The following is a 26,565-nucleotide window of genomic DNA, read 5'->3' as shown; positions in this document are numbered from 1 at the left end:
ACATAAAGTTCGTTGTGCGCAGCGTTCGCTGTGCGAGGCGTCCGTTATGCGAGGCACCACTGTACCATCAAGCCTATATTATGCGTACTAGATGCTCCCTGGGCTCATGGAAAATCTCCCAGACTGGTTATGGTTGGACTGGCAACTCATGTCTCCACTGCGTTTAGGTCATGTCCTAAGTATCAAGTTACCTAGATTGTATAAGGACAATAAAATTTTATTAGACACGTGGCAAACTTTAAAGTCCCAGTAATTTAACACCTATTCCAATTCATAAATCTACGTGTCAGACCCTCTGGCTGAACTCCAAGATTCAAATTGGCAGGTTTAAAGTCATCTGGAAACACTGGATGAAGAACATAAGCATTGCCTCTGCTGGGTCAGACCAGAGGTCCATCATGCCCAGCAGTCCGCTCTCACGGCGGCCCATCAGGTCCAGGACCTATCCCTTTTTCCGTCAGGAAATTATCTAATCCTTTCTTGAACCCCGATATCATACTCTGTCATATCACACCCTCTGGAAGCTCATTCTAGGTGTCCATCACCCTTTGGGTGAAGAACTTCCTAGCATTGGTTCTGAATCTGTCCCCTTTTAATTTTTCTGAGTGCCCTCTCGTACTTTGGATGATGTTATATCAGATGATAAGCAGTTTGACCTTTTACGATTGCAACACAAATTTGGTCTTAACAAATCACAAAATTATAGATGGTTGCAGTGGAAGCAGGCCATTCAGGAGGGGTTCCCTGAATGGAAAAATTGCTAAGTCATAACTGCTCATTTTTCATAAGTTGTTTTATCTGATTTTTTGGTATGTAGTAACTTAAAATTTATAGCTGTATAGTCATCATGCTTATATTTTTATTACAGAGCTTCAATAACAATCGGTTTTCATAACCCCTCCACCGAAGCTGAGAAGTAATGACAAAGAGAGAAGACATGTGAGCTGAAGTTTCAGTGAAAGCAAGTGTAGAATAGTGTGTCAGATTAGAAGAACACTGTGGGAGGTAGTTGAAGAAAGAAGAATGAATCTGGGATTACAAGGGGAAAAAATTCCAGAATCTGAAATCACCCAAGCTCCTCTGATAACATCCAACATGCTCTCTTTTCATACCGTTGTTGCTGCTCAGGGCCCTGGAGACATTCTTTGAAGAATGGAGCACTATTAGGTTCACTTAGGAATCCAAACTGTAGCGCAGGAACCGTGTGTGACCCACTGTACAGCTGCTCGATTTTTCTGGGAGCAATGGTGGAGGATCATAGATCATGTCAGGTGGTTGGGAAAAGAAATATCTACAATTTCTGGACTAGGCAGTCAAATTATCCATGCCAGATGTCAGTGTTGCAAAGATGGAAGCTAAAGCTTTGTCTTGAATTAGGGGGGGGGGGGGGTAATGCAAACAGGTAAGGATTGCCTGGTGTCCCACTCATTTAAGTATTCCATCTTTCAACCCTATAATTCTGGTCCACTGAAATACTTAAGAGTTCCATGTGATATCAAACCATAATTGCTCTATAAAAACAAGTCAATCATAAAAGGTGGCATGCAATTTTATCTTGAAATTCTGTCCCTCACATCATACATTTGCTTAAGATGCATTTGCTTAAGATCAACAGACCAATACAATATGGATATGCATTGTTCAGTTTCTGTCAGTTCCTAAGTGAAGACCTCTCCTAACAGTTGGCTGGTTTCAGATGCTATCAAAGGTTTCAGTGTTTAACAAGAAATGAGATCTCAGATCAAAACAACCTGCAAAGAAAGAAATTAGCAAATTAAGAACATAATTCTACAAGCTCTTTAACAAGTTCAAACTTTCACAGTGACCAAACATAAATAGTGACCTGGGGCTAGATACACAAAACTCTCTGATAGTGTACTGATAGTCAGCAATTTGCTGACCTGATTCTCAAAACAGTTCACTACGTGGTTTTCCACGATTCTGGCATGAGGCCCTTAAAACGAGCCATTCGATCAATAGCCTAACACTGCATGTCAGAATCGGATTGGTAATACTGTGTTATCAACATGTCTGCCTGGACATCTGAGCCAAGCATGGCCTTAGGCATGTCCCCCTACATCTCATTGCACCAGGCCTTCCTGCAAGACCCACCATTTTGGAGTGGCGGGACTGAGCATTTCTCTTGTTGTCATCCTAATTTAGAGCTATGGGGGAGGTGCAGGGGGTGATTTTGGGGGGGCAACCTCCTACTGATTTTTAGTAAAGTGGGGGAGGTGGGTGGGTCAGGTCCTGGCCATTTATATGGTGCTATTAGATGTATATAGTGCTGTACACATTATAAGCAGATCCTAATGAACTCAACCTAAAACCTGGGGCAATGGAGGGTCAAGTGATTTGCCCAGGGCAGTAGGAATTGAACCTCATTTCCCAGAATCACAGTCCACTGCATTAACTGCACTAATAAGGCTGCTCCTCCACTCAGATGTAAACTAACAGTTGTAAATATTGTGCCTGAAATTTTAATTTGTTTTGATGCAGCATGTTTCCTGGGGGTCTTAGGCTTGGCTTTTTCATTGTGTAGTTTTAGTTTTACAAATGTTCAATTATGTGGCTGCTGTGACAGCTGGGAGGATTGTTTCTGGAGCCTCCACATCTTTTTAAGCTAAAAAAAACGCTCTTCAGTTTTTCTTAACCTGTTACGAGGTGGTGAATGGCAACCAGTTTGTTTTCATCCTGTTCTGGCGAGTTACCCACAGCTACCCATGGCTAGCAGGTAACAGTCCCGGGTCATTCTCTACCCCTTAATTTTTCAGTCATTTTCTTTTTCAAATAAACTGCAAAATGATTGCAAATGGTCTTGAAGCAATGAGAACAGTTTCCCCAAACTTGTCTGCATGTGTACTGCTATTTCTCACACATTTCCAATCTACTTTTTAAATTAAACTACAGTAAAAATGATTTGCTACCTGTTGTGACTTACTTGAAATCGGCACCTTTCAGCTTTTCAAACTTTTTATGTTCCATGTCATATCGGGGGATTGCATTTCCATTCCACGTTAAAGTATGGAGCTGATCTTCACCTGGGCCAAATGCTTTTGTGGTGTTTTCTGTGCGCTCTAAAACTGCCAGGGGTGTAATAGGCTGGATAGCAAATAAAATTAAACTGTTATAGAAGATGCCTTAATGCTGAGTAAACTTGTATGATTTTCACCCTTATGTTTTGTTTTGTTTTTTTTAAACTTAAGGGACCATATTCAGTAAATGAAGCTCAAAGGTAGACATTGTTAAGATCCGCACTAAGATCCTGATTCTATAAAAGACGTCTAAAAAATCTCTTTAATTGGCTTAATCAGCACTCATAAGCAAAAGTGCCATCATATAGTTGTACCTCGGGTTTCTGCTTCCCACATGCAATACCTTACATTTCTCAACGTTGAACTTCATTTGCCATTTTGTCGCCCATTCCCCTAGTTTGTTCAAGTCTCTTTGCAATTCCTCACATTCCTCTTTAGTCCGAGCTCCCCTAAATAGTTTGGTTTCGTCTGCAAATTTTATTATCTCACACTTCGTCCCTGTTTCTAGATCATTTATGAATATATTAAATAGCAGCGGCCCAAGCACCGAGCCCTGTGGAACTCCATTCGTGACCCTCCTCCAGCCCTTCACCCCTACCCTCTGTTTCCTACCCGCCAACCAGTTTCTATGTACGTCTCTGTCCACCCCATGGTTCTTCAGTTTCCGGAGTAGTCGTTCATGAGACACCTTGTCAAAGGCTTTTTGGAAATCAAGGTATACCACTGGCACAGTGATAGCACTGGTGACTTCAAGGTAGCCCTATCCCCCTCTGGGATGGGATACAAATGAGCCCTGGAGCGCAAAAACTGAAACGGCGTCTCCAGTGTATTCCATTGCACCAGGACAATATTCCGAATATCCTGATGCATAGGAAAAGAGTGGGAGGCAGGGCGGATCCTCCGAAGAATACAGAGAAGACCTGTTGAATCAAATCTGGGAGCTCGTCTCTGTGAAAAAGGCGCACCATGGATGCCTCCTCAATGGTAGCTGGAAAAGCCAAGGACCCGCTACCAGCAGCCGTCCCCTCCAGAGGATCCTGGAGGTCTCCCTAAGGGTCCAGATCCTCATTCAGATCTATACACTCCTCAGACCACAAGTATTCGTCCCATGCCACACGTGGGTGCTTGGACGAGGGGGGGGGAGGAGGAGGAGGGAATGTGAAAGTATCAGAGGGGGCAAAGCCTCCGAGACCCCCGGGCCAACCACAAAAACCCCGGCTGCCTGAAAATAAGCTCTGCACAAAGCAAAATCAGGGGAAAAACCCCTGGCGGCCCCATGGGACCCCCTGCCCACCCCATGGGACCCCCTTCCCGAGCAGGGTCCCAGCAGAAACCTACTCCTGTTTTTCCAAGACTCCTGTTTTCTACTCCTGTTTTTCCTCATCTGCACAAGCCTCAAACACTTTAAAATCAATAAGTATTCGAGGCTTGTGCAGTTAAAGCAGAGCTTACAAGAATGGGACAGGGAAATTGTTTTTTCTGTGGGGATGGGGACAAATTTGTCTCTTACTTCAAAATACTGTCTGTCTATACAGTACCTTTAGTGTCAAGATGGGTTCCCGCAGAGAGTACTTTACTGGCACATCTTTTAAAAGTCCTACCAGCTTTTTTTGCTGGCTGCTGGCTTTTGGTCCTCTGACAGTGAGCTCTCCCTCTATAGAGCACCTATAAAATGTCATCCTGGGGTCATCTACTACAATTTTCTCAAGCCATTTAATGTATTCTCTTTCTGCTGTTTTCTGCAAGTCTTCTGCAAAATGGTCTTCTAAAAGGCAAACAAAAGTAAAGTAAAGAAGACAACTAAAATCTTGTAGCCAATGAGAATGTAATAAGTAGCAACAAATAAACAGCCAATGAGCTGTTAAAAAGCTGTCAGAGATTTTGCAATACAGATCAACAAATGGAATGGAATTGATCAGTGCTCTGCAAATAGGTGGCTAGTGAAGTAATCAATGTGCATTAGAAGTTTTTTCAATGTGATATTTTTTCAATGAAAGCTCTGAATATTAAAAAAAAACAAAGTAACCCCCTAGATCAAGCAGCAGTTTATCATGATGTCCGTAATAATGTCCGTAAAATGTCCGTAAAAATGTCCGTATGTTGTCCATAATAATACGAGTCATGTGAGGTAGATAATGTCTTTCATTCAAGATTATACACTACAGTTAACAACTATGTGTTAACACAGAAACATGATGGCAGATAAGGCCATATGGCCCATCCAGTCTGCCCATTAACAGTAACCATTATCTCTTCCTCTAAGAGATCTCTACGTGCCTATCCCAGGCTTTCTTAAATTCAGACAGTCCATCACCTCTTCATCACCTCTTCCACGCCCTAAAATGTATTTCCTTAGATTATTCCTGAGCTTATCGCCTCTTAACTTCATCCTACACCCTCTCATTCCAGAGCTTCCTTTCAAATGAAAGAGACTCAACTCATGCACATTTACACCATGTAGGTATTTAAACATCTCTATCAATCTCCCCTCTCCTACCTTTCCTCCAAAGAATACATATTGAAATCTTTAAGTCTGTCTCCAAACACCTTATGATAAAGACTGCCTACCATTTTAGTAGGCATCATCTAGACCGACCATCCTGTTTATTTCTTTTTGAAGGTGCAGTCCACATAATATTCTAAATGAGGTCTCATAATTATCTTGGTCTTTCACTAACTGGCCCTCCACTTCAACCTTTAGAGCTGGAACTGAACTCTGTGTGGGCAAACAACAATGCACAACAGCTGGCGAGACACTAGACGGTGCGGCTAGACCCTAATAAGACAGGCAGGCTTGAAACATAAGACCCAACAAAAACAGGGGTGAAGCCCTGAACAAGATGCCTACAGGACTCTCCTTGTCTCCATTTATGTGTTTCACTGAAGATGCCTAGTTGCTATTGGGGGGCTCCAAAAGGGATTTTTGACCCACAGAATGAGCCACCTGTGACTCCATCGCCCTAGTGTCCCTAAGCCTGCTGCTCCCCCCTCCCCCGACATGCCCTGCAACACAGATGCTCTTCAGCCAGTCATTCAGTGCAAATCTGGCAAAACAGCCCGAGGAGTCCATCTATCTTGATTTTAACCAAAATCAAGGTGTTTTAAGGCAAACTGTGGCTTTTAAAACAAAAATCGGGAAATCCAGGATGCCCACCGCAGCAGCATTTTGGTGACAAAAACAGACTGGGGAAGCTGAATAGAAACACAAAACATTCAGCAAAGGGGGTTTTGGAGATAGGGAACCCAAATACCCAGAAACCTTCAAAACTGCAATTTAGGGACCCAACCCCAGATTTTTTCTCTTAGACAGCAATAGACTGTACTCACAGTTCTGTTGCAATTCTTTCAACATTGTGCTGAAACACCTTCTCGGAAATGGAGAACACTTCTGCCTAAGATAAGCATCATTTTTTTCCTTTTCAGGGTAGCTCCAGGAGCTGCCCCAACCCAGCCTGACTGCAGCAGACGCAAGGGAAGGAGTTGGTCGGGTGTGGGAGACCAGCTCCACCCCCAATGTTGATCACACACACAATCACACAAAAACCCCAACCACCTGCCACCAACAACCTCCAAGAGAAAAACAACCTCTCCACCCCAAAAGCCTACCTATAACCGCACTCCCACCAGCTTCTTTCACAATGAAATCTACACCACAAAAACAAATGCAAACTATCCTACTGATCATCCTGGAAGGCAAATAACATCTCCCCAATTCCAATTATTTCAACTACTAACAGAATTTGCCACCCAGCCAGGAGAATCACAGTGGACAGTAACATAAATTGCCAGACTCCACCCTACACAGTCTGGTTTCAGATCCAACTACAGCACAGGTTCCCTCCTGGACACAACACCTCAGCACAGGTAGAAAAATACAACTGGATCTCACTACACTATCACACCAACATGGGGAAGAAGACCAACAAACCCCTCTAAGACCAAACCACACAAACCTGCCTGGACAAATTAGGCTTAACCTCCCATAGCTATGCAGACGACATCACCATTCTCCTTCCTTTTGACCAACCAACGTCCTCCATGACAGACATACTACACAGGACACTTGAAACAGTAGCAACATGGATGAAAAATTACAAACTGAAACTGAACCCAGACAAGACAAAATTAATTCTCCTCGAAAATAATAAAACCCCAACCATAACAAATCTAGTAATAAACTCAATCATATACCCCACACTCTAAAACTAGGAATGACGATAGACAGATGCTGTACCATGCAACCACAAATCAACAAAACAATACAAAAATCATTTGCGATCATGAGAAACTTAAGGCAAGTTCAAAAATTATTCGACAGAACACAGTTCCAGCTCTTGGTCCAGTCCCTAGTCCTAGGTCTTCTAGACTACTGCAACTGTTAGGCAGGTCTTTCTCTCTCTCTCTGCTGTATTCCTTTGTACTGGAAAATCAAAAGGCCATGTATGTGAAACATGCCCCCCCAAAGCCATAGATGCAAAAGGAGAGGAAATCTACAACTGCTGAGGCAATGTTCAACAATGAATTTGCTCAGCATTAAAGTTTCCTATCTCCCCTGCCCCACAACCATGATAAAACAACTATAAACAGTTCAAAACACAGCAGTAAAACTTATCTATTCACCGAGGAAACACGACCACATCACGGCAGCTTACCTCGACTCACACTGGCTCCCCAATACAAGCAAGAGTACTATTCAAATTCTACTGCCTACTATTTAAAACCAGCCCAGCCTACCTAAACAACTGCCTAGGAGAACCCACAAACCGTTCACGCATTTCCCAATCAGAGACGTCAAACGAAAAAAACTGTACGATAGCCTTCTAGCCACACAAGCAGCAAAACTAGCCTACCAACTCTCCAATTTATTGATAACGACCCCAGACTACAAATTGTTCAGAAAAGAAATAAAAACCATGCTATTCAAGAAATCCTTGAAGACAAACTAACACCTAGTCCCAATTCTCTGAAGCAACCTGTTCTATTCTTCAATTCCTCTGGAAATGGCCAGATAACTCCTTTTGTAATCCGCCTTGAACCTCAAGAGAGCCTGAGTCCCCAGACCCCACAGCTTCTCACACATGTTCAGGAAATGGAAATGCAGCTGGAACTTGATAGAGCCCTTGGAGCCACACAGCCTGTGTTCAAGCTCCAGCAATAACCAGAAGTGAACCTTGCTACTAGGGGAGCGGGCCCCAAGCCTTCTAGGTAGGTGCTCTTGAAAAGGATTTCTGATAAGACTGCCTGTATCTTCTCCCAGGCAGATCTGCCCCAGTAACACTGGGGGCCTCTGGAGCTCCGCGAAGCCTCAATATCTGGATAAAACCCCGATAATAAACCAAAATCAGAGCAGATCAGAAAGATACCTTCCAACTCCCAGCTCTGTGATACTTAGGAACGTCCACTGTTTTATTGCTGAGATAAGCAGCATAACATCTGTTTTACTCTTTTGGGATCCTGCAAGGTATTTGTTACCTGGATTAGTCCCTGATGGAACCAGGATACTGGGCTCGACAGATCTTTTCTACAAATTTTAATGCATAATTACTATTCATTTGCAGGTGTGTGTGTGTTTTTTGTAACAGATTCAAAAAAAGAAAACAGTGATTATGGTAGGTTAAAAAGTTCAGTAAAAAGGTTCTTTTGAGAGACATAATACCTTCCAAACATTTCCTGAAGACACTGTCCTCTAGGGAATAAATTAATAAAGTCATTTTTGCACATCTGTGTTTCGTATGTGTTTCATGTAGTTGTGAATGAAGACTCATTGCATTAAGTCCCAATTCTGGTTATGATTGAACTGGATATAGAAAGGAACAGGGAGAAACTTCTGCTTAAACAAATTACTGTATTGTAATTAAAGGGCCCCTTTTACAAAGACATGCTAGTGATTCCCCCATGGCAAATGCAGTGAAGCCCATTTAATTCCTATGGGTTTTGGTGCATTTGCCATGGTAGAAACACTACTATGGCTTTGTAAAAGGGGCCCTAAGTCAATAAGACACTATTTTTTAATACTGTTGAAAACATTTGAAATTTGAAAATAGATTTCTTACCAGTATAATGAGAGGAATATGAGGTTTCTACAGAGATGATGTCGGTAGGTTTACTGTAAAGATCAAAATCCATATGACGTTGATTCCAACCCCATGGACCTCGATCTGACACTGGTTTGTCATGCAAAAGGTTCTCTTTCCATTTCTTGAAAGAAGTGGCAAACAAGATATAAGTTGTCATATTTCCAACAGCAAATATTGTACAAGTCTTTATACTCCTATCATGACCATAAAGCTTCTTTCAGTTTTCATTTAGCTAAGTTATATAAAAAAGCAAACAACTTCCCAGGGAAAAATGAAGGGTTTGCATGACTGGTGAACTGCTATTATCAGAGGATACCTGTAACAGGTAGGGATATGGCTCCAGAAAAAGGAGACTGGATTAGGTTTTACTTCCATAGCTTTCAATGGAAGTAAAACCCAGATGTCTCAATCTGTCCTCCTTTTTCTGGAGCCATATGGTAACCCTACCTGTAAGCAGCTTTAGTTTTTCTGAGGACAGATTTACCATGTCACACATGTGGAATTCCCTAGCAAAAGACTGCTGTCAACAAGGACTCAAGAACAACAAAGGTAAAACAAAAATAAGACCTGCCAAAGAGCAAGAATAATTATATTGGAAAATACTTGAGCATTTTTATTTTTTAACAGGGAAGACAACTCAAAGCTTCTATGCTTCTATCATTCATCAGGCTGTGTTCACATTGAGCTTCTGTGAACACAGCCTGATGAATGATCTTCTCTGGCCCGGATTCTGTAAACTGCATCCTACAGCTGTCTAATCAGCCAATTGGGATGCATATTTTTTTTTAAAAATGCTCCCCAGGCAGGCCGCCTATATTGAAGGCACCTCTCCTGGAGCCTAGGGAGGCCCACAAGCCTTAGGCAAACCTAGGCGGCCCTACGCATCTCCCTAGTAGAGCAGGAGACGCTTACAATGTAGGCCAGCATTTTGTAGACGCGGCCGCTATACTTATTGCGGCAAGGGATCTCCCTGCTGCGAATAGTATAGCGGTCTCAGCCGCCAGTCTCCGTCCCTCCCTCTGAATGATTGCTGGCAAGAGGGTGCTCAACCCCTCCCCGGACCGCCCCAACGGAAACCCCCAACGCCCCTCCGGGTTTACCTTGAAAGGTTGGGGGTTTCCGTTGGGGGGGGGCCTGGGGAGGGGGGTCTGGCAGGAGGAGTTGGGCACCCTCCTGCCGGCGATCATCGGGGGGTGGGGATCCGTCAGGAGAGGTTGAGCACCCTCCTGCCGGCAATCATCAGAGGCGGAAAATCGATCAACAGAGTGAAAAATCGATCAACTTGTGCCCGTTCTACTCCACTCAGGATTTTGTAGACTTCAGCTGTCTCTTTTCCAAGCTGAAGAGCCCTAACCGTTTTAGTCTTTCCTCTTTACCAAGATGGTAAAGGGAGTTCCATCCCCTTTACCATCTTGGTCGCTCTTCTTTGAACCTTTTCTAGCACCACTATATCTGTCTTGAGATAAGGCGACCAGAACTGAACACAATACTCCAGATGAGGTCGCACCATGGAGCATTATGACATTCTTAGTCTTTTTAACCATCCCTTTTTTTAAATAATTCCTAGCATCCTGTTTGCTTTTTTGTCTGCCACCTCATTGGGCGGAAAGTTTCATTGTATTGTCTACAATGATACCCAGATCCTTTTCGTGGGCACTAACCCCCAAGGTGGACTCTAGCATCTGGTAACTGTGAATTCTTCCCAATGTGCACCACTTCGCATTTGTCCACATTAAATTTCATCTGCCATTTGAACGCCCAGCCTTCCAATTTTCTAAGGTCTGCCTGCAATTTTTTCACAATCCGTCATTCCAATTTCCAGATCATTTATAAATAATAAGTTAAATAGCACCGGTCCCAGTGCAGACCCCTGCGGCACTCCACTGTTTACTCTCCTCCATTTAGAAAAATGACCATTTAACCCTACCCTCTCTTTTCTATCTGATAACCAATTCCTAATCCACAACTGAACTTTGCCACCTATCCCATGACACTTCAATTTTCTCAGGAGCATCTCGTGAGAAACTTTATCAAAAGCTTTCTGAAAATCTAGATATACTATATCAACCGGCTCATCTTTATCTACATGTTTATTCACACCTTCAAAGAAGTCAAGCAAATCTGTGAGGCAAGATCTCCCTTGGCTGACTCCCATGCTGACTTCATCTCATTAAATCATTTTTGTCCACAATTTTATTTTTTATAATCATTTCTACCATTTTGCTCGGCACCAAAGTGAGGCTTAGTGGTCTGTAATTTCTAGGATCTCCCCTGGAGCCCTTTTTATGTAGATTTTATTCGTTAAATGCTTATATGACAAAAGCTGTATTTTTATTGTACACCGCTCAGAAGTTTGATTAAGTGGTATAAAAATTTTTAAATAAACTTGAAACTATATCGATGCTTTGCATTGGTTCTTCTTATTTTCTTGGTTCTTCTTATTTTCTTCATTTGGATCTTTTTTCCATTCTTTAAAGGATATTTTTTTGGCTCTAATAGCCTCTTTCACTTAACTTCATTTTTTCTTCTTTCCACCTTTGGTCTGGGCATCCACGAAGGTATTTTTAAATAACATCTTCTTCCCTCCGCTCTCCCCATAGTCTGGCATCTCTGTCTTCTTCCCTGCCAGCGTCTTCTCCCCACTCTCTATTCCCCATGTCCTGTCAATGTCCTTCTCCCACCTCTGTCTTCCCCATGTGCTGTCAGGGTTTACAGTCCTAACCTTTGCAACTGATCCTTTTAGCTTCTTTTTAACAATTTTCCTCATTTTATCAGTCGCTCTTTCGAAAATTAAAGGCCACTACAGTAGATTTCTTTTGCTTTGCCCCTGTATCAGCTCAAATTTGATCACGTTATGATCACTGTTTCCCAGCAGACCAAGCACAGTTAACTCCCGTACTATGTCTTGCTTTCCACGAAAGATCAAATCTAAAATACTTGTCGGTTCCCTGACAAGTTGCTCCAAGAAGCAGTCATTTATGACATCTAGGAATTTTACCTCCCTAGCACTCCCCGATGTAACATTTAACCAGTCAATGTTGGGGTAATTGAAATCAAGAAGTAACAAAGCTCATACTCTATAAACAAATATATCTATAGAACCCCCTACAAGTACTGCCAAATAATCACTCACAAATAGAGGAAATACACCACCGCTCGCTTTCGGCGAGGGGCAGAAGATTTTAGTCTTCCAAGACTTCTCTCCACAAGTGTCCTCTAGGCGTCGGGCAATGGCGCCACACTGTAACACCCTTTACCAACGAAACATACGGGTGTCCCTGCTGTATCCAGCCAGCGCTCGTGTCTCCTTCAACAATAAGATTCATTACTTTGAGACACCGAATGAGCTCGAGCGGTTCATTCAGAGCCTGCGCGGGGAACCCGGGACTGCCTGATTCCTCCATGGTGTGTTTTACATCTACATTTAGCACCACTACCCGTGGTGCAGGGCGCATATGGAGCTCTACGTGGTGTAGGGCTGAGGAGAATATACGGCAAATCTAAGGGGTTTTTCAAGTGATCTCTGATGGCTCCCTATTCTATCTGGTTCGCTACAGAGTCCCCATGCCTGCGCCGTCTTTTACTATGTGCGACCGGATGGGACCATCGAAGGTTGCAGGGACAATTGGGAGCCTCTATGCTGGACTTCAGGAGCACCGTACGGATCTATAGGGAGAGCGATGGACTCGGAGGATTTCTTCTCCCACCTCTTTGAAGGGGGGCTCTGCCTCACATGCTGGACTGACATGATAGGCCATAGGAGCTGGTATGACGGTGCCCGCTGCTTCTCCTGCATACCTGACATACCGCTGCAGCATGCTCCTCTGATACAGTAAGACCTAGTGTACGGTGCTCCAGCACTATGGAGACGGGGAGTTCTGAGGGGCAGATTGAGCCGGCGAGCGCTCGCTGTGCTGCTGCTCCTCCTCTCAACCTCTATGTGCCCCAATACTGACAAGGACTTGTTGCTAATGCTTTCTCTGTTTTGATGGTTTTATTTACCTAGGGCATGGCCCGGAGTTGTTTGTTTGTTTCTTCTAAATTTTCTGGTTTAGCATGGTTTTCCGTGCTGGGGTTAAGAAGTGGGGGGGATTGGGGAGGGGGGGTTGGGTGAGACTGTCTGGAGGAATGCTTGTGTGTGTGTTTCAGGTTTGTATGGGGGGTATGTCTGAGGGTTGTATGGATGGATGTATGGGTTCTCACACATTGCATCATTACTCTCGTCCGGGCAAGATGGTTCTGTATTTCAAGAGTGGGTGGAGGTTTAGGCTGGGACAGCCTCCACTGCTCTTCCTTTGGTTATTTACTGTACACTATATGACTCTATGTATGTTAAATGGTACAATTGCATGTTAAATCATTGAATGTAGATGGGATTCACTCACCCATTAAGCGTACAAAAATTTTAGCATATCTTAAGCGTGAACATACGGACATAGCATTCCTGCAGGAAACCCATCTGTGCTCTACAGAACATGGGAAATTGCGTAGGGGCTGGGTGGGTCAGGTATTCTCTGCATCATTTACATCTCGGAAATGTGGGGTGGCTATCCTCATACATAAGAACATACCCTTTCACATGCATAGCCAAATCGATGACCCCAACGGGAGGTTTCTTATTCTGGTGGGGGAACTGTGGGGCAAACCCTTAGTTTTGTGCAATATTTACGCCCCTAACATTTACTCTCATGCTTTCTTTACATCAGTGGTGGGTCACTTGGCGCCACTCATGCCTCAGCCGGTTATACTGGGAGGTGACTTTAATTTTGTGGCACACCCTCAGTGGGACCGCAGGCCAGCTAAGCCGGTGCCAAAGGGCCATTTCAACAAGGGGGTACATTTCCTTATTAAGGAGCTCGGCTTGTTGGATTCTTGGCGCACACTGCATCCCACCGAGCTTGACTTCTCTTTCTACTCTCACCCTCACTCGTCTCACTCCCGCATTGACTACTTCCTCATCTCTGCTTCTCTGTTTCCGAACCTGTCGGCGGCGAGCCTTTCGCCACCATTAGTATCAGACCATGCTCTTTTAGGCCTTGACTTACATTTTGGGTCCGTGTCTGGCGGATGTCCCCTTTCCTTTACAAGGATGCGGAGTTTCGTGAATTCTTTCAAAAACGATGGGATGAATTCTTTAATACCAACTCAGTGGCGGATGTGGATCCTGTTGTTTATTGGGAGGCGGCTAAAGCGGTTAAGCGAGGACATATCCTGGCTTATTCGGCGTCCCTGAATAAAAAAGAGACGTAGAACTATTGGCTCTGTCGCAGGATCTTGCCTCGATGATGCCTCTAAAAAGGCCATGTGCACCGTCAAGGAAAAGATCAATCTTCTCTTGGAGCAAAGGGCCAGACGTAATATATACTGTTACAAATATAAACTCTATCGCTGGGGGGATAAAACGGGGAGGTTGCTGGCTAACCTAGTGCGTCCGCATAAAACTCGTCATACTATTACTTCCATTAAGGATAAACAGGGCGTCACGCATGTCACCCATTCGGCCGTCACGGAGCAGTTTGTGAAATTTTACTCCAATCTGTACGCGGCACAACCCTATGATGCGGACGCCAGCGATAAGTTTTTTCGGGGTCTCTGTCTCCCCACATTGATGGATGATCAAAGTCTCGCTCTTAATGGACCTATCTTGGGAGAGGAAATGCAGGTTGCTATTAAAAAGCTCAAGTTAGCTAAAACGCCGGGCCCCGATGGCTTCGGTCCGGAATTCTATAAGTTACTAGATCCACGCGCCCTAGCCTCCCTACAACAATATTTTATGGGACTGCGCAGTGCTACTCCCCCAGGTGATTCTCATAACAGAGCGCACGTTATTGTTCTCCCAAAGCCCGGGCGCCCGCTTGACGCTCTAGGGTCTTACCGACCTATATCCCTTCTTAACCAAGATGTGAAACTTTTGGCTAGTATTCTGGCGGCACGCCTCAATAAATTCTTGCCGTCACTCATCCATGAAGACCAGGTCGGTTTTGTGCCTGGTAGGCACGCGTCCATGAATCTCCTGAGGGTTACAACATCCTCGAGCCGACTCCGACAGGGCGCTCATCACTAGCCTGGACGTAGAAAAGGCGTTCGACATGGTCTCTTGGCCCCATCTATTTAGGATGCTTGCCCGCTTCGGGATCCAGGGGGACTTCCTCGCATGGTTACTGGCTCTGTATCATCAACCCACGTCGCAACTCTTGGTGAATGGTGGAGTTTCTAGCCCCTTCCCCCTCCACACGAAGGCGCAAATGATGGATTGGTAGGCGCGCTCATCTGAACGGGAAATCCATACAGGTATAGTTTGCAGTGGGTATAGTAATTTCGGGAACAGCACCATTTTGACCAAGGCCACGCGCCCTAAGAGCGATATAGGCAGTGAATGCCATTTAAGACAGAGAGTTTTGATCCGTCCGATGGTAGCAGAAATATTAGCCTCGTACAACTTGCGCGGGTCTCTGTGAAGCATAATACCTAGGTATTTCAACTTTCCCGGGGCAATACCCACGCCAAGGCCCCTACACCAAGGCTCTGACGACGAGCCCCCCAACAAAAGAGCCTCCGTCTTATTGAAATTAATTTTCAAACCCGAGAAAACCCCATATGCTCGAAATATAGACATCAGAGCAGGCATATTCCAATCTGCATTGTTGACATATAAGAGCATGTCGTCAGCAAACAGACTGATGCGGAATTCATTGTTGCCCACCTTAAGGCCTTCTAACTGCATCTTGACGATTGACAATTAAATTGTCCCAGAGCCGTGAACGAGGGGGCCTAGGCCTGCTCGCTCTGCGTATCTATAACGTTGCCGCACTCCTTCGTTGGATTCATGAGCAACTGGTCTCTTCGCGCCGCTACTCCCCTGAATCTCTACTCGAGGACTGCTGCCTGCCTTGGTCCTTCTCTTCCTTTATTCAAGGAGTGAGGGGTGAGGGCGCGAGACCCCGTTCAGCTGTTCTACCTTTCCTCCTTCCTTTTAGACGAGCGTGGCGCTGGTGGCGTATTCTTCAGAACCGGTTGCCCGCCGTATCCCCGTTTCTTTCTCTTCTACGTAACCCCGACTTTGCTTCTGGAGAGGGGGCCTGGCGGGACTGAGGGATCGCACTGCACGTTCCACGACTGTGGGTGATGTTTTGGCTCTTGGAGGGGGGGAGTTCCCATCTTTTGCACAAATGCAGATAGCATGGCGAATGCCACCTGCGCACAGGTACACGTTTTTGCAGATTCATCACTATTTTCACTCTTTAGTATGTGCTCATGGGGATCGTTGGAGATATGGCCCTTTGGATATGATCTTCCTTTCCACACCCACGGCTTTTAACAAAATTTCTACATGGTACAAGGTGGGGAGAGACAGCTCTGGGGAGGGATGTCTCCCATGTTCTGGGGGGAGAATGGTCTACAGAGCTAGGGATGACTGTTTCCATTCATGATCTCAGGCTCCTTTTTCAAACACTTTACCTGCATGTGAAGGCCGCGGGCCTGCAGGAAACACAATATAAAATACTGCATCGTTCCTATATTACTAGAGCTCGGGGCTGTCATATGGGATTATGGCGTAATGATATCTTTTCCAAATGTAATTCCCACAGGAGTGATTATGTCCACTCATTCTTTGCTTGTAGCAAACTGCATTTCTGGGACTCTGTGAAGCTTTGTTTAGAGAACATCCTACAATGCACAGTGCCTTGGTGACGTTACTGACCTGAAACAGCAAGGTCTGGACTTCCCTGCTCATAAGTATCTACTGCACGCGATTCTTGTGGTCAAACAACTCATCCTGAAACATTGGGCTACTGTAGAGGTACCGACATATGGTATGTGGATATCTAGGATGCATTTGCAAGCACGTTTTGAACTGGACACTTATGCTTCACGACCCCAGCCCCACTGGAAACTTTATTGTACATTCTGGAGACAGACCTTAACCCAGGAGGCCTAGACACTTTGTAGGCTTGGTATATGTACTGGATGTCCATGTTTATGCTTCTTTCTTTCTTTTTATCTTGTATCTTGTTCCCCATGTTTTTCTTGCTAAGGGTTTGAGTGTCAGAACATTTAAGTATTTGAGCATCTGCATTTTGATTTCCAATACGCCCTTGCCCGGGTGAATTTGAATTTGAACGGTGTGTGTGAGTTTGTTGAGTGGCGTGTGGAGTGATTGGAGGATTGTATGAATTGAATGGGGTGCGACTGATGGGAGGATGCTTTGGATCGTTTGGGGATCCTGGATGTTGCTGTTTTTTCTTAATAGAAACTGCAGACGAGAGGCGTTGGCCAGTGCACTGTTCTCTCTCACAGCTAGTTGTAAACCTCTGCAGGAGTGCGTTGCCTCAATTTAATCTGCAGTCCCAAGTTTCTGTATGCTTCTAATTTTGCATAGTGTTCTGCTGTATAGAACTGCATGCTCTCTGCTATGTTTCTTCCTGCGCACTTGTATTTGTAACACCTTTGTGTTGTAGACGGCAGTGGCTGTCCAATTGTTTCTTGTCTCAATAAACATGATATTTAAAAAAAAAAAAAAAGGCAGTGTACTCTCTTTTTATTGTTACACTAGTATTTTAGCCCGTTATTTCTGTCTCTCTCTCCCTCCCGCTGTCTGTCTCTCTCCCTGGCCCCCTTTGTCTGTCTGTCTTTCTGTGTCTCTCCCTGCCCCTGTGTCTTTCTTCTTTTCTTTCTATCTATCTGCCTGCAGCAGCATTTCTCTCCCACCACTTCCCTGTGCAGCAGCCACATCAGCATTCCCTCCCCCTCCATTTCCCTCCGCCCACACCACTTCCCTGTGCAGCAGCAGCGTTTCTCCTACCCCCCCTTTCCCTTCCCGCGGTCTGGCCGGCTCCCTTAGTCTCTTACCGCCCCCCCCCTTCCCTTCCCTTCCCGTGGTCCTGACAAAAATTCAGATTCCAGCAGCGTCTGCAGCACTCTACACACTGCTGCTTCGGGGCCTTCTACTGCCCAGTAGAAGGCCCCGAAGCAGCGAAGATTCAAGCTGCAGACGCTGCTTGAATCTGAAGCAAGCTCTGGGGGTTTTTGATTTTTTTACATGGGCCCAGCTGGAGCAGGAGGAGAAGCCTGGGAGGCAGGAATTAAAGTCCATTCTGGCCCCCGCTGACATCGCCCTGGCCAGTTCACATCCTTCAGACGGCAAGAGCCACCGCAGCCGATAGGCTCTGCGTCGCCGCACGCATGCACACGCATGCAGGTTCCTAAAGCGCACGGAAAACGGGAGCACGTAGGTGGGAGTGTGCATGCGCGCTTAGGGCTTTATTATATTAGATGCAGTTTTCCCTTGTATTCATTGCTAGTTGTACAGTCTCTGTTGCAATTGCAAATAAATATATTAAAAAAAAAAAAAAAAGAGGCAGAGTTTCCTGAGAAAAGAAGACAGCATTTGCACCTAGCCTGTTTTCTGATTTCTTTCCTGAGAAGAATGGTATTTTCTTTTCATGACTATCAATTATTCTCTTCTGTGTGTAAAAATAAACTTCCAGTGAAACCCTTGTATGCTAATTAACACCAATTACAAAACATCTTGATTACCTTAGCTAAATCCAGTATTCGGCCCTCATGAGGCTTTCCAGGGTGTTGATTAGATTCTATGCTGCTCTTGACTCCGGGATACACGAATCCCTGAGGGGTAAGCCAGGCACGTTTTGACTTGGCAGCATGCTTCTTCAATTCGGTCTTCAAATCCACTGGATCTAGTGTACCCGACAGGTAATGATTATAAGCAAACCTTCTCCGGGGCTCCTAAATAGGCAGAGATAACTTGAAATTTTGCATGGTGCTAAGCATTTTACTTTACAATTAGACTGCAGACAAAACAAAAAGCACAGTTACTTACTGTAACAGGTGTTATCCAGGGACAGCAGGCAGCTATTCTCAACATATGGGAGCCCGGATGCGGACAGCTTCACAAGTAGACTTGCTTGTAGAACTTTAGAAAGTTCACGACTGCCGCACTGCGCATGTGCGAGTGCCTTCCCACCCAGTGCAGGGCACACATCTTCTCAGTTCAGATAGATAGCAGAGATTATAACCAGGGGAGGTAAGTAACTGTGCTTTATCCCAGGACAAGCAAGCAGCCTTTTCTCAACATATGGGTGACCTCCAAGCTAACCAGAATGGGATGGTGGGAGTGTTGGCAACTTAGAAGAATAAATTTTGTAATATTGGCTGGCCGAAATGGCCATCCCATCTGAAAAAGTATCCAGACAATAATGAGAGGTGAAGGTATGAACTATAGAGCTGCACGGGAACGGGAATGATGGGAATCCTGCGGGACCCGTGGGGCTCCTGCGGGTTCCCCCTTCGGGTCACAGGGATCCCGTGGGGACTCCCTACCTGCCCTGCCACAGCACACAGCCGATCGGAATGGAAGTCTTCCACGATGTCAGCGCTGACGTCGGAGGGAGGGCTTAAGCAAAGCCCTCCCTCCCTCCGATGTCAGCGCTGACATCAGGAAGACTTCCGTTCCGATTGGCTGTGTGCTGCGATTGGCAGTGGCATACCAAGGGGGGGGCGGGGAGAGCGGGCCACCAACAGCCAACCAGATCCCCTTACCTTTGTGGTGCTTCCTCCGACCGACCGACAACAGGCCCGGTCCGACAAACCTCCCTGCCCTGTAGCCGTGAATCTAAATTACTTTCTTACAGCAGCTTACTCCAACTGCTGTAAGAAGGTAATTTAGGTTTCTTAGCTTTCAGTGTAGTATAACAGGTAAGAGATTCCATAAACTAGAGGTGATAAGTGCACCCAAGCTAACTATGAGTAAGCATAATTGATACTGAAGAGCTTCTGTGCACTAAACGTAGGGAGCTTGTCTTTGCATCTATTGTGCACTCGCAGTCTTTGCATCTATTGTGCATTCACTTTTGCTATTAAAACATGTTTGAGATGAAGTCTAAAAGATTGGTTAGCATGGTGTAATAAAGGGTGTTCAGATTAGAAACCAGCAAACCTACTTGGAAAGAATGGGTTGATATTCAAAAGCAAATATGCAGTTAGTAAAGCACAAGTACATCTTTTTGTTTTAAATTCCTTCCAATTTAATATATAACTTTGGTCAAACCTCTCCTTATGCACCCTAGTATCCTTCTAGCTTCTGTCATCACCTTTTCAACCTGTTTGGCCACCTCATAATCATGTAATACAATCACATCTAAGTCCCACTCCTTTTTCGTGCACAAAAGTTCTTCTAGAAATTTAGGGAAATGAGAATAAAATCTCCATTTTGGGAGAAACCAAATTCTGCTGTGATTTTAAAACCTGGAATCACTAAAGCTACAAATATGGAAGAGCTGTGTTATAAAAGATTATTCATTACTAGTCTTGAAGCCCGTTACATTAACGGATGTCTGTCTTTCTTTCTGTCTGTCTCTCTGGCCCCGTCTGTCATTCTTTCTCTCTGCCTTAGCACTGTGAGGTTCTAGAGAATACATTTAAATAGAATAGAGAATCCGTCACTGCCACCGTCCCCACACATAACCGTGGGAAACCATCCCATGCCAATCTGTAGTGTTTATCTCAACTTCATTCTTCAACGCAAGGCTTGAGGGTCAGTGGTTGTGTCCATTCATACTCTTGATTCTTCCCTCTTTCCTAAACTAAACTAAACCTTTAGTTTAGTTTATTGCGGTTATCCGCAGGGATGGGGACAAATTCTGTCACCGTGTCATTCTCTAGAACCTCACAGTACTGAGGCAGCATCTTTAACCACATCAAATTTGGTTCCTTTCCATTACATTTTCAGAGAATAGTTTTGTCCCCAGTTATCCAGTCACTGGTCTGTTTTTCTTCCCCCAACCTAACTAAAGCAAATTAGCTCTGACATTCCTGCATCTGAGGCATATGACTCCTGTCATTGAAAGGCTATGTTTCCAAAAACATATTGATCTGACAAAAGTTAACACCAGCCTTTTTGTGAGGGGGGGAGAGGGGAGGTGATCACTTGGGTAACCAAGTCTACTTCTACCTTTGTAGTTACCCTGGAAGACTGTTTATAAGCATCTTAAATAAACTAAAACCCACAGGCAAAGCCAACATCTCTCTCTCATCTCTCACTTGTAGAGCGCTAGGAAGCCTCTGTAGCCCTTCAAAATACCGCTGTCAATAATTTGAAGGTGGGCTGTCCAGGACCTCCACAGGGCTCCCTCACCGCAGGGGAAGTGCCTCCGGGTGGGGTATTTGGCCTTACCGTCACTTGGGCCACCCGGTGCTCCACGTAGCTCTCGGCCAGAGACGCCATCATGCTAGCCGTACTGCCGTAGGAGCGCGTCTTGGTGCGGGCCAGGCTCCGAGAGAGCCCGCACAGACCTCCATCAAGGAAAAACAGCACTACCGGCCGAAGTTTATTTTAAAGTTTAAAGCCGCTGCAGCGGCTCCTCGCACTATCGCTGCCTGCATCGGAAGCCTTCTCCGACGCAGGCGTGGCTCATGAGAGGAGCCGCCACAGCGGCTTTAAACTTTAAAATAAACTTTAGCCGGTAGTGCTGTTTTTCCTTGATGGAGATTTGCATGAGCAGGGAGGCGGTGTGGGGCCATTTATTTTTAATTTTGAAGGCGGCACGAGCTGGAGCAAGTCGTCTATCTGCAGACCGTCCTGGCCCGGCGTCTGCCCTCCGCCGCCTTGCCTCAAAGCCCTCCTCCTGGCAGCCGACGTTCTGCGAGTGCTGGTATAGCGCATGCGCATTCGTGCCGCCACATCCCGACAGATCAGGGAACATGCGGCGTGAGTGCGCATGCGCACTTACCATTTTATTATACAAGATAGTTAATTGTAATTTACCCATGCACTCTTAAAGAAGGAAGGGATTTAATATTAAAGAAGACATTGCTAACAGTCGTCCCCCCTTTTATTAAGCTGTGATAGAGTTTTTACCATGTGCCAAATGTTCCAACACTGCTTTCAAGTTCATAGAATTCCTATCAGCGTCGGGACAGCTTCGAGGCATTTAGCGCCCTGGGCCACAGTAAAAACCTCTATTGCAGCTTAGTAAAATAGAGCCAGTGTCATTGTACATAATATGTTTATCACTAAAGTAGGTCATTATTTCATTTTAGTTTGGTTTACCTTGGCCATCTCCTGTCGTAAGAGTTTCATTGCCAGTTCACTAGAATTTAGACTCTGAAAACCATAGTTATGAACTGGCATCCCATCAGGTGGCACAGCTACAATGGTTTTGATTTTGGGCTTAATCTTTTGCTTTTCAAATGCTTTTTCAATATTAATCTGAAATGCAAATAAACAGGGTATGGAAAACTTTGTCAATTACTTCCTGGGCCCTATTCATGAAAATAAAAATGTCCTCCATTTCTTACTTTGTGTTTTAATCAGGTCCATAGCTCATTCCCAATTCATTTATCTATGCACCACAATCCATTTGCTATACCTTCTCTAAAGAAAACTTCTTGCATATGAAAGTTAAAATAGTATTATCATTCCTTAACAGTAAACTTACTCATCTTACTCTGCCAAATTCAGTATACATCATCCAAAGTTGGGCATGCAAATTTGGGTGTAGATCACAGATTGGTGCATGAATGCATTAGCTAATCAGGCATTTACAATCAATAACTGGTGTTAATTGACAGTCATTCTGAGTAATGTGTGGATCTGCCCTACATCCTATTCAACAAGGTGGGCAAGCAAATCCAAAGAGCGTGTTGCCAAGGGAAGTACATGGGAGTGTCAGGGCTGTTGTCTATAACAAATTATAAACTAGTGGAACACCTGCATTACATACTGCCAAACATCCATTCCACCATTAATAGAACTAAAAGCTTGAAAAAAACAATAAATATCAGAGAAGGAAAAGCCTCAGGGAACAGCCCAGAACAGTCATTCTCACAGAAAAACAAGTGCCTCCTCATAGGCATAAAAACCTCCTCCCATTTTAATCATTCATAGTTAGCACTTTGCATCACCTTTCTTCAGCAGTGGGATAAAAATTGATCTTTTCCAGTCCTGTGAAGGTCCTCCAGATCTTCTCGCTGGAGGACCTCACTTCACTCAAGAAAAATATCTGTATGTGCAAAAATGTTAAATAAGACTTATCTTTTCTCAAAGCCTATAAACCTCTTCCAGTTCAAAGACTAAGTGGTCCCACCACCAATGGTGGCAGCATTTCTCTACTTCAGTTGCTTCCGGGCTAAAGAGGCCCCCTTACAACTAGAATCAAAAGGAATCTTTTAAAAGACAAAGTCCAAATTACAAAAAATTATAACCTCACAAAAACTCCAGTTCCGAAGTTAACTTACTTTCAATTTAGCTGCCTGCTCACTCTTTCTCCGTTACTAAACTGTGTTGGAGTGTGACATCAGATCCTCACTTCAATCGATCACAAATTTTTAAAGACAAACAGATACCGCTTTTCTGTGAATGTTAATAAAATTTTGCCACTCCAGCTTTTAGTTCTATTAATGGTGGATTGGATGTTTAGAAGGACGTGTCAAAGCTGTTCTCAGAATTTAGGCACAATGCTATAGAATAATGTCAGTTACAGGCCTAACTGCCATTTACACTAGCCTTTCACAGGCTAGCACCCAAAGCTAAGAATAGCCTTAATGGGTCAGACTAATGGTCCATCAAGCCCAGTAGCCTGCTCTCACGGTGGCCAATCCAGGTCACTAGTATCGACCAAAACCCAAAGAGAAGCAACATTCCATGCTACCGATCCAGGGCAAGCATGTCTTAAAAACAGACTTTTCCTCCAGGAATTTGTCCAAATCTTTCTTAAAACCAGCTATGCTATCTGCTTCGCGTCCAGAGCTTAACTATTCTCTGAGTGAAAAAATATTTCCTCCTATTGGTTTTAAAAGTATTTCCCTGTAATATTCCACACAGAATACTAGTTCAGTGTGGGTCATCCCAGTCCCGTCTTTGGGCACTATATGTTAAATTCCCCCCCTAGTGACAAATCTGTATTATACAATACCTTGATATGGTCTTTATGACTTATAATATTCTTTTTTGCTTGCAGATAATTTTCATTAAAGCTGTCTGGTTGAACATTTATTGACTGCAAACTGCTTTCTTTGCCTCCTGGAGTTAATAGAGATGAGTCTGATGGCAGAACTTCCGAAGAAAGTACTTTTTCTGTAGACAATGGAATCCCAAATTCTCGGCTTAAAAGTGTTATCATCTCTGCAGATGGCAACAGATCTTCTTGAATGATATCTTTTAGTTTCTTGGAAGAACAGATGTAGTCTAATCTGTGGTATATAATAATACATTTTAAGGATTTTTTTTTGTTTAGTATGCTTTTCCAAATGTTAGAATTTAGGCACAAGGCCCTGTCCCAAATGCTTATAATTTAAATGGGTCTTTAAAGCAACAGGAGATAAAATGACTTGCTGAGGTTAAAAGGAGTGGCAGTGCGAGAAGGGCGATTTGAAATCTAATTTCTCTGACTCATTTCTCTAATCATTATGCCCTTCTTCCTTAAAATCAAGCAATTGCTATTACCATCCTATTAGTTTAATTTAAAAAAAATACTGAAGCATTAAAATGCTTATTTGTCAGCTAGTTGCGCTGATGAAGGCTTTATAGACTTTACAGAATTTGGGGGAATGTTCTAAATGAAGTCTCACTAGAGCAGTGTCTCTTAAACTGTGTGCCAAGGCACAGTAGCGTGCCCTGAAGAGATTCCAGGTGTGCCACGAGAGTTTCCAGAATTTTACGTTAATTTTAAAAATTCCCTTCATAAGTATACACTAGAAAGCACAGTTACTTACCGTAACAGGTGTTATCCAGAGACAGCAGGCAGCTATTCTCACATATGGGTGTCATCATCGACGGAGCCCCGATGCGGAAGCCTCGCAAGCAGACTTGCTTGTAGAAACTAGAAGTTTCGAGTCAGCCGCACCGCGCATGCGTGAGTGCCTTCCCGCCCAGTTCAGATCGCTAGCAGAGAAGCCAACCAGGGGAGGTGGGTGGGTTGTGAGAATATCTGCCTGCTGTCCCTGGATAACACCTGTTACGGTAAGTAACTGTGCTTTATCCCAGGACCAAGCAGGTAGCCTATTCTCACATATGGGTGACCTCCAAGCTAACCAGAATGGGATGGTGGGAGCGTTGGCAATTTAGGAAAATACATTTTGTAATATTGTCTGGCCAAAATGACCATCCCGTCTTGAGAAAACATCCAGACAATAGTGAGAAGTGAAAGTATGAACAGAGGACCAAGTAGCAGCCTTGCAAATTTCCTCAATAGGTATAGATCTGAGGAAAGCTACTGAAGCTGCCATTGCTCTGACCTTATGGGCTGTGACCTTATGGGCTGTAGGGGTAATCCAGCCTGGGTGGGCATAGCAGAAAGAGATACAAGCAGCCATCCAGTTGGAGATGGTACGCTTAGAGATAGGATGTCCCAACTTATTTGGATCGAAGAAGACAAAAAGTTGAGGAGCAGTTCTGTGTGGTTTGGTGCATTCCAAATAGAAGGCCAAAGCACGTTTACTGTCCAGAGTATGAAGAGCTGATTCTCCAGGATGAGAATGAGGCTTTGGAAAAAACACTGGAAGAATAATGGATTGGTTGAGATGAAATTCCGAAACCACTTTAGGTAGGAATTTAGGATGAGTACGGAGAACTACCTTGTCATGATGGAACACAGTGAAAGGTGGATCAGCTACTAAAGCTTGCAGCTCACTGACTCTTCGAGCAGAAGTGAGGGCAATAAGAAACACCACTTTCCAAGTGAGATACTTCAGATGAGCTGTAGACATTGGTTCAAATGGAGGCTTCAATTGAGTAAGAACAACACTGAGGTCCCAAACCACTGGAGGCGGTTTGAGAGGAGGTTTAACATTGAAAAATCCTTTCATGAATCTGGAAACCACCAGATGAACAGAAAGGGATTTTCCTTCAGTAGGCTGATGGAAAGCAGCAATTGCACTGAAATGGACTCGGATTGATGTAGACTTGAGGCCAGAGGTGGATAAGTGCAAAAGGTAGTCTAAAACAGAAGATAAGGAGAAAAACACCACGTAGAAAATCTAGTCCATTTTCTAGTGGTAGGCTTCCTAGAAACCTCTAAAATGTCTCTTACAGATTGAGAAAACTGAAGAGGAGTTATGTTGAGAGGTACCAAGCTGTCAGGTGTAGAGACTGCAGGTTGGGATGAAGCAGAGATCCCTGACTCTGTGTAATCAGAGATGGAAAAACTGGTAGAAGGTATGGCTCCCTGCTGCTGAGTTGAAGGAGAAGGGAGTACCAAGGTTGTCTCGGCCACCGAGGAGCAATCAGAATCATGGTGGCATGGTCATTCTTCAACTTGACAAGAGTCTTGAGAATGAGAATGAATGGAGGGAATGCATACAGGAAGAGATTCGTTCATTCCAGAAGAAAAGCATCTGCCTCGAGGCGATGAGGAGAATAGATCCTGGAGCAGAACTGAGGCAGTTTGTGGTTGTGGGGAGCTGCAAAGAGATCTATCTGAGGCGTTCCCCACTGT

General features: G+C 44.4%; 1 protein-coding gene across 5 annotated transcripts in view; it reads right to left on the bottom strand.

The window, feature by feature from the left end:
* Positions 1-523: 523 nt before the first annotated feature.
* The window catches only part of CFAP92 (cilia and flagella associated protein 92 (putative)), a 103,445-nt gene continuing 77,403 nt past the window's right edge, over positions 524-26,565 (bottom strand). For all 5 annotated transcript variants that reach the window (XM_033926645.1, XM_033926644.1, XM_033926649.1 and 2 more), the window contains 7 exons: positions 24,046-24,322; positions 22,182-22,340; positions 18,650-18,859; positions 9,089-9,233; positions 4,574-4,800; positions 2,942-3,102; positions 524-1,751 (listed from right to left, as the gene is read on the bottom strand). In XM_033926645.1, coding sequence (XP_033782536.1) covers positions 1,742-1,751; positions 2,942-3,102; positions 4,574-4,800; positions 9,089-9,233; positions 18,650-18,859; positions 22,182-22,340; positions 24,046-24,322 — 1,189 coding nt within the window. In that variant the 3' untranslated portion in view covers positions 524-1,741. The remainder of the gene's footprint in view (positions 1,752-2,941; positions 3,103-4,573; positions 4,801-9,088; positions 9,234-18,649; positions 18,860-22,181; positions 22,341-24,045; positions 24,323-26,565) is intronic.

Source organism: Geotrypetes seraphini, chromosome 17, assembly GCF_902459505.1.
Source record: "Geotrypetes seraphini chromosome 17, aGeoSer1.1, whole genome shotgun sequence".
NCBI lineage: Eukaryota > Metazoa > Chordata > Amphibia > Gymnophiona > Dermophiidae > Geotrypetes > Geotrypetes seraphini.
This window is presented reverse-complemented; position numbering and strand designations above follow the sequence as displayed.